General features: G+C 50.7%; 2 protein-coding genes across 2 annotated transcripts; both read left to right on the top strand.

The window, feature by feature from the left end:
* The first annotated feature begins 131 nt into the window (after positions 1-131).
* On the top strand, positions 132-7,825 carry LOC109567205 (progonadoliberin-2). Its single transcript, XM_019971963.2, has 2 exons — positions 132-6,710; positions 6,835-7,825. The coding sequence occupies exons 1-2, from the start codon at positions 6,536-6,538 to the stop codon at positions 7,062-7,064; spliced, it is 405 nt and encodes a 134-aa protein (XP_019827522.2). The 5' UTR covers positions 132-6,535; the 3' UTR covers positions 7,065-7,825.
* MRPS26 (mitochondrial ribosomal protein S26) lies at positions 7,811-10,103 on the top strand. Its single transcript, XM_019971962.2, has 4 exons — positions 7,811-8,048; positions 8,143-8,289; positions 8,377-8,500; positions 9,873-10,103. The coding sequence occupies exons 1-4, from the start codon at positions 7,837-7,839 to the stop codon at positions 10,005-10,007; spliced, it is 618 nt and encodes a 205-aa protein (XP_019827521.2). The 5' UTR covers positions 7,811-7,836; the 3' UTR covers positions 10,008-10,103.
* Positions 10,104-14,065: the final 3,962 nt, after the last annotated feature.

Raw genomic sequence — 14,065 nt, 5'->3', positions numbered from 1 at the left:
TGTCTCTCCCTTTGTGTGGGCCGGGGCAGTCACACCAGGGCTGGGTTCTCCTGCGCCACTCCTAGCCCACTGTTACCCATCTGTCTTAGCTGGCTGCAGAGAGGGCACAGTCTGCCTTTTTTCCAATATACACAGTCCCTCTACCTCTTAGGTAGCTGCCACACCCTTCTTTCACTCCCAGAATATCTTTGGTGCAGTCGTCCTAGCCAGCCTCACTCCCTAGGGAAGATAGCCTGAGTCCTCGCTCTTTCCCTGAGTGCAGGGGCATGGAGGAGAGGGGAGGCTTGGCTTTGGGCTGTGGATCAGTTTGACCTCTCTAGTCCTTGGTGCTCTGCTGCAGAACTATCTGGATCATGTCACTTTGTCCAGAGTAAGTATTTATATCCTCATTTATTGTGTTAAACAACTTCCATTTCCTTACATATCTGTCCTCATTTCCAGAACTCTTGCATAGAAGTGCCTCAGATCCAGAGGTCACGATGGTGAAAGTCTAGATCCTAGTTTGAGTTTGAGCATAACCTGTCAGAGTGTGTTAAATAAAATGGATGCATAAAAAGGAGGAAAAGATCAGCAGAGCAGCTGATCAGAGGGCCTCAGATTCCAGGCACACGTTGAACATCCATTTTGTTTATTTCTCATGTAACAGTCTGCCCAGTCTAGAGACCCAGTATCCTCATCTCATGGTCCCAGAGACCCTTAGGCCGTTGTTCTCATCCTGATAGTTGAGGTTACTGTTTTTTCCCATGGAGAAGCAAAAAGAGCATGGGTAAGCAATTTCATTTTTAAGGACATGAAATAAAAATTGCACTTTCCACTTCCACTCATACCCTATTGGCTAAACCCTAGTTGTAAGCCCACACTTGAGCTACAAAGGGCACTGGGAAATGTGGTCTTTAGTTGAGGGCAGAGCTGGGAGGGCATGTCTGTAGTCTCTTTTCTTTATGATCAGCCCCTCACAGGAACAGGAGAAGAAACCAGTTGCCATGACTGTAAGTGCAGGGCTGACAAAGCCTTGCAGCCCTCAGGGCATTTCTTGAGGAACCAGGGGCACCTTGGGGGCTGTCAGAAGTGAAAGGTAGCACTCCAGCCTGGCCCATGGAGGAATGCTCAGAGATCAGTGGTGCCATGCTTCCGGGAGTAGGTAGCACTTAAACTGGACCTGAGAGATGCTAGAAGCTCAGATGAGTGAAAAGGAAAGGTCAGCGGAGCAGCTGATCAGAGGGCCTCAGATTCCAGGCAAACAAAGATGCACTAAAGATGGGACCCAAGTTCCCCCCACATATTCAGGATGTCTGCAGGGAGCAGGGGCCGCCACAAGAGATCACCTTCTGAAAGCTTGCATGAGGTAAGTCGTATAAGTCGGTACATGTACTCTGGGCTTCCTATAGGAAGCAAGGAACTGTAAGGGATGATAAACTCAAAAGTCAATAGGTTTATAAGAAGTGGGAATAAATTAAGCAAAGACAAAAATCTCAAGAATTTCTGTTGAGGGGTGCCATGCTTGGGAAGGAAATCCGTCTCTTTGCGTACTACCTGTTGGTGCCTCTGTGTGATCATGTCCAAGCCCATGGAAGAGGGCAAGCCTTGGGGTCAGCAAGCCATACAGTGAACATATCCCCAGGTTGCTAAACAGACATCTTCAAGTGGGAGTTATCCAAGCCCTTTGTTCCCCTTCTCCCTCATCGCTCCTTATCCACCTCTCTTTTCCTGCTATTCAGGGCTCACCTGGCATCAAGAGACATAAACCCGACAGGCTCAGAGGGAAGTGTATTGAGGCTCACGTGGCACAAATATGTGGGAAGGGCAGGGGAGCCCACTTCACCCAGTGCCTACCCCTCAGCCTGTCACCTGTGACCATGCGCAGCGCACTCCCCAAACCTGTGGGACCTGCTACACTCACAGAGACTTCACTTCATCAGATAGTCTCTGTGTTGGGTTTTCCTTCATCCTCTACCCCCACCCTCAGTTCACTCCCACACATTCTTTTTTTACCCCTTCATCCTCAGTGCTGAGCCCCAAGGATCCAGTCTTCCTGTGCACTAGCTCCCCCCTTGATGTAGTGACTGCCTTCCTCCACAGCCCCTTCCTCAGAGGTCAGGCATTACTGCAGTCTGTATTGTGGACCCTGAGCCTTTCTCCAGTCCTGAGCTTCCAGTCCACACACCCTGCTTCCTGCTGTGACTCCACAGGTTAGCCCAGAGGCAGCAGATCAGGCTTCCCAGACTCAGGGGTTTGCCCAGTCACAATAGCCCACTGCCCTTTGTGCAGCCTCCAGCATCCTCTGCCCCCACCCATCCCAGTTCTACTTCTACTGGGCACCAAAGCTACAGACCTCCCCACTACACACACACACACACTCACACTCTCCCCCCAATAGTTCTTGTGTTCCATTTTGTTCCTTACTGGGCACCAAAACTACAGACCTCCCTGCTACATACACACACACTCCCACAATAGTTCACACACGGCACCAAACCCAGACCTCCCCCCTACACACACACACACACACACTCCCCCAATAGTGCCTATGTTGGCTTTTCTCCATTTTGTTCCTTACCGTGGAGCATCCACTGCAGCCCTGTTGCCAAGACTCTAGCTAATGCTCTATCCTTCACCCAGGCCATCTGCTGAGGGGGAGGGGAGAAGGTGCCCCAGGGAGGGTGCCACTCTGCTGCTGCAGCACCTGAGCATTCAACTCAAAATTGCTTTTCCAGCTGACTACAGCAGCCCCCAGACTGGAATGATGTGGCCTCAGGGCTGAGTAGGAGTTAAGAGTTCAGTGGTGAACAAATGACTTTCTGTGTCCTGTTGAGAGGGATACAAGGATGAATTCTATTCCAGAATTTATAATCTGGAAGCAGACAGCAAATATTCCTAAAAGGCTGAGTATGTGGCCAGAGAGAAAGGGACCAGAGCTTCATGTTTGGATTTTTCAGGCACGATAACACTCAAATTACAGAAAAAATAAAGGCATTCCATTCTTCTTTTAAAATGAACACCAGGGCCTTTGAACAAAACATTTTGTAAACCCATACCAGAATTAAGCTAGTTTACTGAACTTAGTCATTTGCACTAAACCCACAAAGCAAATGTTTCCATTTGGTAATGCCAAAGAAAGGCAATGCCAAAGATGGTTCGAACAACATACAATTGCACTCATCTCACACGCTAGCACGGAGAAGGCAATGGCAACCCACTCCAGTACTCTTGCCTGGAGAATCCCATGGACAGAGGAGCCTGGTAGGCTGCAGTCCATGGGGTTGCTACAAGTCGGACATGACTGAGCAACTTCACTTTCTCTTTTCACTTTCATGTAATGGAGGAGGAAATGGCAACCCACTCCCGTATTCTTGCCTGGAGAATCCCAGGGACAGAGGAGCCTGTTGGGCTGCCGTCTGTGGAGTCACACAGAGTCAGACACGACTGACGTGACTTAGCAGCAGCAGCAGCACACACTAGCAAAGTAATGCTCAAAATTCTCCAAGCTAGGCCTCAACAGTACGTGAACCTAGAACTTCAGATGTTCAAGCTGGATTTAGAAAAGGCAGAGGAACTAGAGATCCAATTGCCAACATCCATTGGATCATAGAAAAAGCAAGAGTTCCAGAAAAACATCTGCTTTATTGACTATGCCAAAGCCTTTGACTGTGTGGATCCCAACAAACGAAAATTCTTCAAGAGACGGGAATACCAGACTACCTTACCTGCCTCCTGAGAAATCTGTATGCAGGTCAAGAAGCAACAGTTAGAACTGGACACGGAACAATGGACTGGTTCCAAATTGGGAAAGGAGTATGTCAAGGCTGTATACTGTCACCCTGCTTATTTAACTTACATGCAGAGTACATCATGGGAAATGCCAGGCTGGATGAAGCACAAGCTGGAATCAAGATTGCTGGAAGAAATATCAATAATCTCAGATATGCAGATGACACCACCCTTATGGCAGAAAGAAAAAGGAACTAAAGAACCTCTTGATGAAAGTGAAAGAGAAGACTGAAAACGCTGGTTTAAAACAACATTCAAAAAACTTAAGATCATGGCATCTGGTCACTTCATGGCAAATAGAAGGGGAAACAATGGAAACAGTGACAGACTTCATTTTCTTGGGCTCCAGAATCACTTCAGATGGTCACTGAAGCCATGAAGTTAAAAGACGCTTGCTCCTTGGAGGAAAAGCTATGACAAACCTAGACAACATATTAAAAAGTAGAGACATTACTTTGCCAACAAAGGTCCGTGTAGTTAAAGCTATGGTTTTTCCAGTAGTCACGTGTGGATATGAGAGTTGGACCATAAAGCTGAGCACCGAAGAATTGAGGCTTTTGAATTGTGGTGCTGGAGAAAAGACTTGAGAGTCCCTTGGACTGCAAGGAGATCAAACCAGTCAATCCTAAAGGAAATTAGTCCTGAATATTCATTGGAAGGAGTAATGCTGAAGCTGAAGCTCCAATACTTGGGCCACCTGATGTGAAGAGCTGATTCACTGGAAAAGACCCTGATGCTGGGAAAGATTGAAGGCGGGAGGAGAAGGGGACAACAGAGAATGAGATGGTTGGATGGCATCACCGACTCAACGGATATGAGTTTGAGCAGGCTCTGGAAGTTGGTGATGGACAGGGAAGCCTCATGGGGTCACAAAGAGTCGGACAGGACTGAGCGACTGAACTGAACAAAGCAAATGTTATCCTAGAAGTTTCTTGGTTAACCAATACATAAAGGGAAAAAGTCTGTTTCCCAAACAATTTAACTTATTATACAGTCCAAATACTCATTTCTGGTAAGTCAGTTCGGAAATTGACCCATGCCCTCCTGCCTGGGCAGCAGAAGTCTAGGTACTCATGATGTCATCTCCCCCATCTTTGCCACAGGATTTAATGCACCTGCTCTCCTGATGACTGGCCACTGTGAATGCATAGCCTGACCCTACCCTTGCACTTGGTGTTCAAATTGCTGTCCAAAGAGAGATAGGCTATAACCCCATAAACTGGCCTCTGCCCCTCAGAGGCTGGTGGCTGGTGGCAGAAAGCTGAGCTGATGCAGACTAAGGCGGAAGCCTGTTTCTAGCATTCCAGGGCAGCTGTGCCCAATTCCATGAAATGGTCCTGGGTTGAGCACAGGATGAGGGGTGGTTGGAACCTTGAGAGGCAGAATTATTCCTACCACCTGCAGATAGACCCACAAAGGCCGCACTGCCCCTTTAACTGGGCTTGCTTGGAGGAGGGGCCATCTTGGAGGAGAGGGGATAGCTATGCCCCGCCCAAAGCTCCTTTCACTCGAGTGACCCGGCGCTGGTGTCCAGGTGTGAGGAGGATTATCCCACTCAACCCATTTTACAGGTGAGCAAACAAGCCCTCAGGAAGGGTGGTCATAGATCTCCTCAGACTTACTAACAAGCTGCTGGGCCCCTCCCTCTTCGGCCCCCAACCTTTCTACCAGGGAAAGCCCTGAGCTAGGTGGGATTCAGGGAGACCCCAGGAGTTGCCTCTCTTATGGCCACCATTTGGTGTGTCAGAGAGGGCTGTGAAAGGTCTCTAGATCTAAGGGCAGGAGCTTGAGAAAGCAGCCAGGGAAGTGGATCGATGAGACCTCACGGACACAGGCCAGGCTGAAGAAAGAGTCCAATGATTTCAGATCCCTGGGAAGATGGGAGGAGGAGGCATCTGATGACCCCGGGGCCAGCAGCTGAACATACACTAGGAAGGGAAGAGGATTGGTGGCAAGCTGTCCCCCACCAAGACGTCATTGGAGCCTGTGGGCCCAGAGCAGGGGGTAGAACCACCTGCTCAATAAATCTTGGGGCTGCCTGGCTGGGTTCTGCTGCTGCCTGGAAGAGCCACCCGCAAGGAGCCACTTGGCCCACAGCCCTCCCCAGTGAGTGAAGAGCCACCCTCCCCTAGGCTGAGGCTTGTCCAGATGCAGCTCTCTTCTAGGTGCATGGCACGCTGCTCCTCTTCCCCCTCCCAAGCCCCTCTACCCCAGCCCATGCCCAGAAAAGCCCCCTTCATCTCTTGGCAGCAACACTATGCCTGTGCCCACTGCCTCTGGCATGGCAGGGACAAAGGGTAGAAGCCCTTGGCCCTGTATCCACACACCCATTTCACATCCCCAATTGCCATGGAAGGAAGAGAAAGCAACTCACAAGGAAAAGGGTCTCCCAACATGGGGGGCGGGAGGGGGTGGGGGGCCCAAGTGCCTCCACACTGCTGCCTGTCTCTTGGACATCTCCCCTACAACCTCTCTAACTTCACTTCTAGGATCCCTGAGGGAAGAAAGGGTAGGCCTGCCACACTGGGGAGGGCCCTCAGCTGGCAAAGTCGGGAGACTGCCCCAGGGGCTCTGGGAGGTGGCTCGTTGCCAGGAGCCCTCAGAGTCCAGACCCCTGTGGTCCTGGGATAAGAAGCAATAACAGGATGAGAGAAGAACATTAGGAGACAATAATCTGCCCTAGAAGTGCCAGTTGTCCAAGGGGACCCTGGAGGAAGAGGAAGGCGGTCTGTCTGGGAGTGCCAGACTCCAGTGCTGTCCACTGTCTATGGGAGCAGCCCTGCTATGGGCCACCTTTGGGATAGGCCTCCTGCTGCTGCTGCTGCTGCTGACCACCTACCCTGGACCCTCAAAGGCTCAACACCGGTCCCACGGCTGGTACCCTGGAGGAAAACGAGCCTCCAGCTTACCCCGGGACCCTCAGCATCCTCCTAGGCCCCCAGGTAGGTGAAGAATCTCCCCAGCCTAAGTGGAAAGAAGAAGGTGCTGGCTGGAGTTCTTTCCCCTACGTCAAGCTTTGAGTGGGGGGTGGGGGAAGGCAGGCTACAGCCTCAGTTCCCTTCTAAGAAAAGGTTCTGGGAACTGCAGCTCAAAGCCCAGGCCAAATTGCCCATACCCTCCCAAGTGATGCTCTGGCTTGGCCTGAGGACAGTGTGCCCTGGAAGAGCAGGACCATGACCCGGTGGCTCCTCCGTGGGAAGCAGCACCTGGTGCAGACACTGCTGATAAGTAAAGTGGAAGGCCCCCACCCTTGGCCACTACAGGGCCAGCTAAGAACTGAGGGGCTCGGGGGATGATACACCACTGAGATGCCTCCTGGTATAGCTAGCTGTGGGCGCCGTTATCTGATACTCCAGAATTCCCGACAATTTGATATACTAACAATTTATGATGATATGACAGTAACAATTTATGATGAGATGCCCCCTGTGTCCCTGCTGTTGGGCTTCCCTGATAGCTCAGTAGGTAAAGAATCTGTACGCCCAATGAGCTAGAAAACCGGCACGCTGAAACCTCTAAGAGGCAAGAGGCAACGACAGGACGTGGGAGTCGCAAAACGCGGTTGGCCGCTCCTGCGCAAGAAGCCAAGCTGGGAGAGGAGAAAGAAAGAATAGAAACAGGAGGGGCGGAGAAGAGGGGGCGGGTAAAGCCACAGTTCGGCGGTCAGGTGACCAGAACGTCCACTGGAATGACCGCCCCCTTCTGCAGACTGGACCCCGAGGGCCACGCCCCGCCGCCCTCCAATAAAGGTGTGAGACCCCTAAAGTTCTTGCATCGAGTTCTCTTTTTTTCTCCTCTCTCACCCCTGCTGACACTTCTCTCTTGGTCTCCTCTCTCCCTCATCCCTACTGCCTGCTTGGGAGCTGGAGGGATGCGGGTCACGAACACGCGGGCGGGAGCCGACCCTGCGGAGGACAAGAGCCATGTTCCCGGCCCAGGGCGGAAGCAAAACTGCGGGCTCCACAGGGTTGGGGCGGAGCCCGCGGACTACACGTCCCGTGGTGCCCCGCGGCCACTTCCGGGTCCCCATGATTCCCTGCGGCGTGCCGGAGGCGGGGCCGTCTCGCCATGCTGCGCGCGCTGAGCACCCTGGGCGCGCGGCCCTTGGGCCGCCCTCCTGCCCAGTTTCTGCTCCTCGCGCGCGGCCGAAAAACCCGCCACGATCCGCCGGCCAAGTCCAAGATCGGGCGCGTGGCGACCCCACCCGCCGTGGATCCTGCGGAATTCTTCGTGCTGACAGAGCGTTACCGGCAGTACCGCCAGACGGTGCGCGCCCTCAGGTATGTGTGATGGATGAGGAAGCGGCGCCCTCTGGCGTGTGTGTTAGTGCGGGCAGTTGAAAACAGTGCCGACCCTGGGCGCGTTTCCTTCCAGACAGGAGTTCGTGACCGAGGTGCGCAGGAAGGTGCACGAGGCCCGGGCCGGTGTCTTGGCAGAGCGCAAGGCGCTGCAGGATGCCGCTGAGCACCGCGAGCTGATGGCCTGGAACCAGGCGGAGAACCAGCGGCTGCATGAGCTGCGGTGAGTGGGGCAGGAGGCGGGGCGGGGCCGCCTGACCGGCCCCGAGACACCCAGCCACGCTCAGTCTGGGTCTCTCGCCCCTCCCAGGATGGCCAGGCTGCGGCAGGAGGCGCGGGAGCAGGAGCAGTGGCAAGCGGAGGAGGCGGCCCGGGAAGCCCGAGAGGCGGAGGCCTGGGCCCGGCTCAAGGAGCGGGAAGTGCTGCAGCTGCAGGTGGGCCGCGTCTCCAGACGGTGGGGCTGCTAGACCAGCGCGCGGTGAGCGGGGGCGGGAGATGCAGCTACACGCAGAGGGAAGAGAGTAGCCTTGAGTCTTGAGACGGGGCTCGCAGGTGAGGGTTTGGGAGAGGAGGCGTGCAGCGAGAGCGCCTGTCAAGTTGCCACTGCAGTATTCACGTGGCTAGACGGGGTCTGTGAGACGGCCTCCGCGTTTCCCTAGGAGTTTATACTTTGTCCTGAAGGTGAGAAAGTCACCGAAGCTTAAACGTTTTGGCGTGAGATAGCAGGTGTGAGACTTAAAAGCAGCGAGACCAATTAGCAGTGATCCAGAGACAATGGATGAGGCTTGATAGAGGGAGAAGGACGATTTGAGAGAGATTGAGAGACCTAGACAACTCTGAGACGGATTCCGCCCAGTGAAGTGTCACAGTTGGTGTGCCTGGGTTTTGGCCTAAGTGTTCAGGGAATGAGTGTCTTAAAACAAGGTGACAAATCTGCCTAATGTTCTTCCACTGGAACATCACCCGGGCGCTCAGAGAAGACCTAGGCGCCAGACATCTTTCCCATGGAAGAGCTGGAGCCCCTCCCTCAGTGAGCTAAAAGCCGGGAGGCTTGTTCTGGGGGCTCCCATTCAGCTGAATTTTCTCTTTTCCAATTCAGTTCAGTTCAGTTGTGTCCAACTCTTTGCAGCCCCATGGACTGCAGTAAGCCAGGCTTCTCTGTCCATCACTAACTCCTGGAGCCTACTCAAACTCATGTCCATAGAGTCAGTGATGACATCCAACCATCTCATCCTCTGTCATCCTCCCACCTTCAATCATTCCCAGCATCAGGGTCTTTTCGTATGAGTCAGTTTTTTGCATCAGGTGGCCACAGTATTAGAGTTTCAGCTTCAGCATCACTCCTTCCAATGAATATTCAGGACTGATTTCCTTTAGGATGGACTGGTTGGATCTCCTTGCTGTCCAAGGGACTCTGAAGAGTCTTCTCCAACACCACAGTTCAAAAGCATCAATTCTTTGGAGCTCAGCTTTCTTTATAGTCCAACTCTCACATGCATATATGACTACTGGAAAAACCATAGCTTTGACTAGACAGACCTTTGTTGGCAAAGTAATGTCTCTGCTTTTTAATATGCTGTTTAGGTTGGTCATAAATTTTCTTAAAAGGAGCAAGTGTCTTTTAATTTCATGGCTGCAGCCACCATCTGCAGTAATTTTGGAGCCCCAAAAAATAAAGTCTGACACTGTTTCCCCATCTATTTGCCATGAAGTGATGGGACCAGATACCATGATCTTAGTTTTCTGAATGTTGAGTTTTAAGCCAGCTTTTTCACTCTCCTCTTTCACTTTCATCTTTTCCAATAGGAGGATGCAAAAAACTTCATCACCCGAGAGAATCTGGAGGCGCGGGTGGAAGAAGCTCTGGACTCCCCCAAGAGCTACAACTGGGCCGTCACCAGAGAGGGGCAGGTGGTCACGCCACAGCACAAGGGCTCCTGAGGTCCCAGTGAGGACAGTACCCACCCAGGGACCATGGAAAGAAAGGGGTTGGGCCTGATCTGAAATAAAGCAGTTGGTGTTTCTGATGAAGGAAAAGGTTCTACCTATTCTGGTGCAGGCTTCACTTTGGGGCCTCAGCTCCTGCCGCTTGGTCAGAAGCCCCACACACGCAGTACTGTCTTCTGCACCCATGTGCACCTCTCAGTAAAGCGCCAGGCCTGAGAAGTTTCTGTCTCACAGAGAAGCTTAGTCCCCTCGACAGCCAGGTTGTCTCCTGAGTATCCTCAAGATCAGTGGTTGGCATATTGCAGTCCTTGGACAAAATCTGGCCTATTGCTTGTTTTTGTGGATAAAATATATTGAAACACAGAGACTTCCCTGGTGGTCCAGTGGTTAAGAATCTGCCTTCCAGTGCAGAGGATGCAGGTTCAATCCCTGGTTGAGGAACTAAGATCCCACATGCTCAGGGCAACTGAGCCCCCGCGCTGGGACTACTTAAGCCCCTGCATTCTAGAGGTCACAATGCTGCAACTGGAGAGTACACTCCACAACCAAAGATCCCGCCTGCTGTAATGAAGAGAGTATATTGGAACACAGCCACACCCATTCATTGACTGCTTTCATACTGCAATGGCAGAGATGAACAGATGCAACAGAGACCTTATGACTTGCAAAGTCTAAAATATCGATATGATTTTTTAATTGAAATGTCATTGATTTATGTGTTCGTTTCAGGTGTACAGCAAAGTGATGCAGTTTTATATATATATACACACACATACATCTTTTAGGTTCCTTTCTATCATAGGTTATCACAACATAATATTATGTTGTAAAATAAAAAAAATTTTTTTAATATATAGTACAGTTTCCTGTACTATACAGTGGGTCCTTGTTATCTATTTTACATATAGTAGTGTGTATATTTTAATCCCAAGCTTCTAATTTATCTCCCCCCCCCCCACCATTATATGATTTGTTTTTTCCTATATGTCAAACTTCCCCTACCAGGGATTGAACCCAGGCCCCCTGCAGTGGAACCATGGAGTCTTAACCACTGGACACCTGGGGAAGTCTTATATGACTTTACAGAACTGGGGAAGTCTTATATGACTTTACAGAAGTTTGCTGACCCCTTCCTTATACAGAGCTTTCAGGCTCCAGTCAGGTATCACCCAGTAAGTGAAACAAAGCAACCACTGACCAAAGACCTGCTCCTGCTTGATGCTGAATTTTGCTGGCCAGGGAGTGGTGTGCCCAAGACAGAAGACAGGAAGACCCCATTTGTCAAGTACTTGGAGCAAACGAGTACTTGTGATTAAAGTTCACAAGATTGAATAAGTGGGCATATAGGTCCATGGCCCTTACTCAGATGCAGGCCCTCAAAGAACATCCAGGATGAGGAAGAGAAATATTTCTTTGAACCAGAGCTGCTGTCCCTTTGCCACCATTCACTAAATACCACCAGAGGGAAAAAACAATCTTTCCCCACCTCCCACGTTGTAAATAGGCCCTGAGAACCTTACAACACAAAAACCTTTGAGGGAAAGTGGATAATTGCTCACATTCAGGTAGGGAAGTGGCTAATAGAGGTATAAGCAGAGGACCTAGGACTCAGTCCCCATCAGGGCACTGCACCATTGAGGGCAATGGCCTCCCTCAGGCTGATCAATAGCTCTTCTTTTTCCTGGCACTGAGCCCAGGCACAGCATAGTGGGGCCCTGATTTCAGGTGCTCAGTGCCATTTCTAGGTTGAGGGCTGATGGGCACATGTTGTGGACCAAGATTGTGCCCACAGCCTTGAACTTTGAGGAAACCTTAGGTACACTTTCACTTGGGACATTGAGCCTGTTGGAGGAAGTTCAGTTTCATTTTGGACAAGTCCCTGGTCCTCTATCAGGATCCAGACAAGCCATCTGTCTTCAGGTACAGAAGAGTTATCATACCTTCTTGAATCTGACTTTGGGCCATGTTTCCTTTACTAGTGTCCTGCATTTAGGGCTGTAATTCCTTATTATTCACTGCTGATGTCAGCATGTCATGCAGAGCTACCTGTAAACCAACCTTGAACATTTTCTTCACCCACAGCCATCTCATTGGTTTAGGTACAAATAGCCAGTTTAGTCAGAGAAGGCAATGGCAACCCACTCCAGTGTTCTTGCCTGGAGAATCCCAGGGACGGGGGAGCCTGGTGGGCTGCTGTCTGTGGAGTCACACAGAGTCAGACACGACTGAAGCGACTTAGCAGCAGCAGCAGCAGCAGGCAGCTCAGGCCCAATCTCAACTGTACCTGCATCTGATTGGTTGTAGAATGCTGCTAGGCGCACAGGTCAGCTGTCACGTCATGCCCAGTCCACGTTGCAGATATATGTGTCCCACGAACATGCCTGATCTCCAGTAGAATCCTGATAGGTAACCATGGTCTCCGATTCTTGACTTCAAGTTGCAGATTCAGCTTGTATGTGCTGCAGACTATGTGAACTTGTATCACGTAGAGAACCTCTTGTTTGAGGCCCCACTTGTGAGTAGTAGATTCGAGGGCTACCCAATAAATGCATCTGAAGCACAACACCCAAATGTAAATGCTTTCAGCAAGATTTGAAGAGGTCTACAATGCGGTGTAGAGAGGGCAGGGAACAAGCAGAACCTGTGTTTGACTTGGGAGAGGTATGCTGACCCCCAGAGCTTTGCTGAGTGAGCAGTGTTTTCCCAGGCGGTCTAGTGGTTAGAACTTTGATTGCTGTGGCCTGGGTTCAATCCCTGGCTGAGGTGATGCACTGCTGCCAGGGTGGTATCCTACTACTATATTGCTGGTAGTAATCCAAGTGGACAGAAAAAGAATGAACTTGCCACATTGAGTGGGTGCCAGATGCCTCCTTATACTGTTCCATCAAGGAAACCATCTAGGCCTGAGTAAGCCTAACGTCATTCCCCCATATTTTTCCAGAATACACAAGATTTTCTGTGTGTATCCACTATTAATATTCCCAGAAATCTTTGGGAAAGTTCCCCCTGAACTTAACCCTGTGATTATTTCCCCAACAAATACTGAAGTGAAATGGATACCTAGGATCCAAGCCTAGCTGATTGCTGAAATCCAAATGGGAAATTAAAAGTGATATTTGCAATCCCAAATCTTGAGACAAGCAGGCATTTCTCTTGAGGGGTGCTTTAATGACTGTTTCCTCAGTGCAGGTAAGTGCATATAAGCTATAAATGTGAATATCCATATCAAAAAACAGCATTGTCTGGATAAATTCGAAGTGCAGTCTACAAGGCCTTGAGATCAAGAATCTGTAAGAAGGAACAGCATCCTGCCACAGGGCCCAACTAAGTGACATGGGGAAGGGCAGAGCTGCATAATCGTGGGGATTATGTACTCATAATCAGCAGTACTCTGCAGTGACTGCATCACTGACGCTCAGTAATCTTCCACCATTCTTTGGCATTTTCCCCTCACTGAGGGAAATGTCGTATTCATGCTCTTTGTCTCTTTTTTTAAATTCTGGCTACTGGAGAAGATGGTCTGAGAGGGGCTTTGTGTCTGAGGTGTAAACGTCAACCTTGGCTACTGCACCTTTGCCGTCAGTGCCAGAGCCGAGCCTGCAAGTGCTGGTGCTGCAGCTGGAACTGCAGTCCCTGTGCAGGAAAGAATGCAGGAGCCACACTTGGCCACCTCCACTGCTGCTGCAGCTGCCAAAAGGGCCAGAAGCTGAGGAGAAATGTGCGTTTGCCCTTTCTCTGTCCTTAGATCTTGTCAGTGACTCCCATGTTATTGTCACAATGGAAGCCAGCTGTCAAGGAAAGCTGGGAAATATGTGCAGGCACCCCACTCCAGTACTCTTGCCTGGAAAACCCCATGGACAGAGGAGCCTAGTAGGCTGCAGTCCATGGGGTTGCTAAGAGTTGGACACGACTGAGCGACTTCACTTCACTTCCAGCCTCCTGTGGAACTGAAAGCTATGGATGAGTAACTGGTGTGTGCATGCTCTGTCGCTAAGTAATGTCTGATTCTTTGTGATCCCATTAAGTGTAGCCCACCAGGCTCCTCTGGCCAT

This window comes from Bos indicus, chromosome 13 (assembly GCF_029378745.1).
Source record: "Bos indicus isolate NIAB-ARS_2022 breed Sahiwal x Tharparkar chromosome 13, NIAB-ARS_B.indTharparkar_mat_pri_1.0, whole genome shotgun sequence".
In the NCBI taxonomy this organism is placed as follows: domain Eukaryota; kingdom Metazoa; phylum Chordata; class Mammalia; order Artiodactyla; family Bovidae; genus Bos; species Bos indicus.
Note: the sequence above shows the minus strand (reverse complement) of the source record. Positions and strands in the feature narration are given on the sequence as shown.

Excerpts from the sequence above, each read along its gene's own strand:
- LOC109567205 (XM_019971963.2), top strand. The coding sequence starts at position 6,536 with ATGGGAGCAGCCCTGCTATGGGCCACCTTTGGGATAGGCCTCCTGCTG. Across the intron at positions 6,711-6,834 it reads GCATCCTCCTAGGCCCCCAG|AAAAGGTTCTGGGAACTGCA; the intron begins GTAGGTGAAGAA and ends TTCCCTTCTAAG.
- MRPS26 (XM_019971962.2), top strand. The coding sequence starts at position 7,837 with ATGCTGCGCGCGCTGAGCACCCTGGGCGCGCGGCCCTTGGGCCGCCCT. Across the intron at positions 8,049-8,142 it reads CAGACGGTGCGCGCCCTCAG|ACAGGAGTTCGTGACCGAGG; the intron begins GTATGTGTGATG and ends GTTTCCTTCCAG. Across the intron at positions 8,290-8,376 it reads CAGCGGCTGCATGAGCTGCG|GATGGCCAGGCTGCGGCAGG; the intron begins GTGAGTGGGGCA and ends CGCCCCTCCCAG.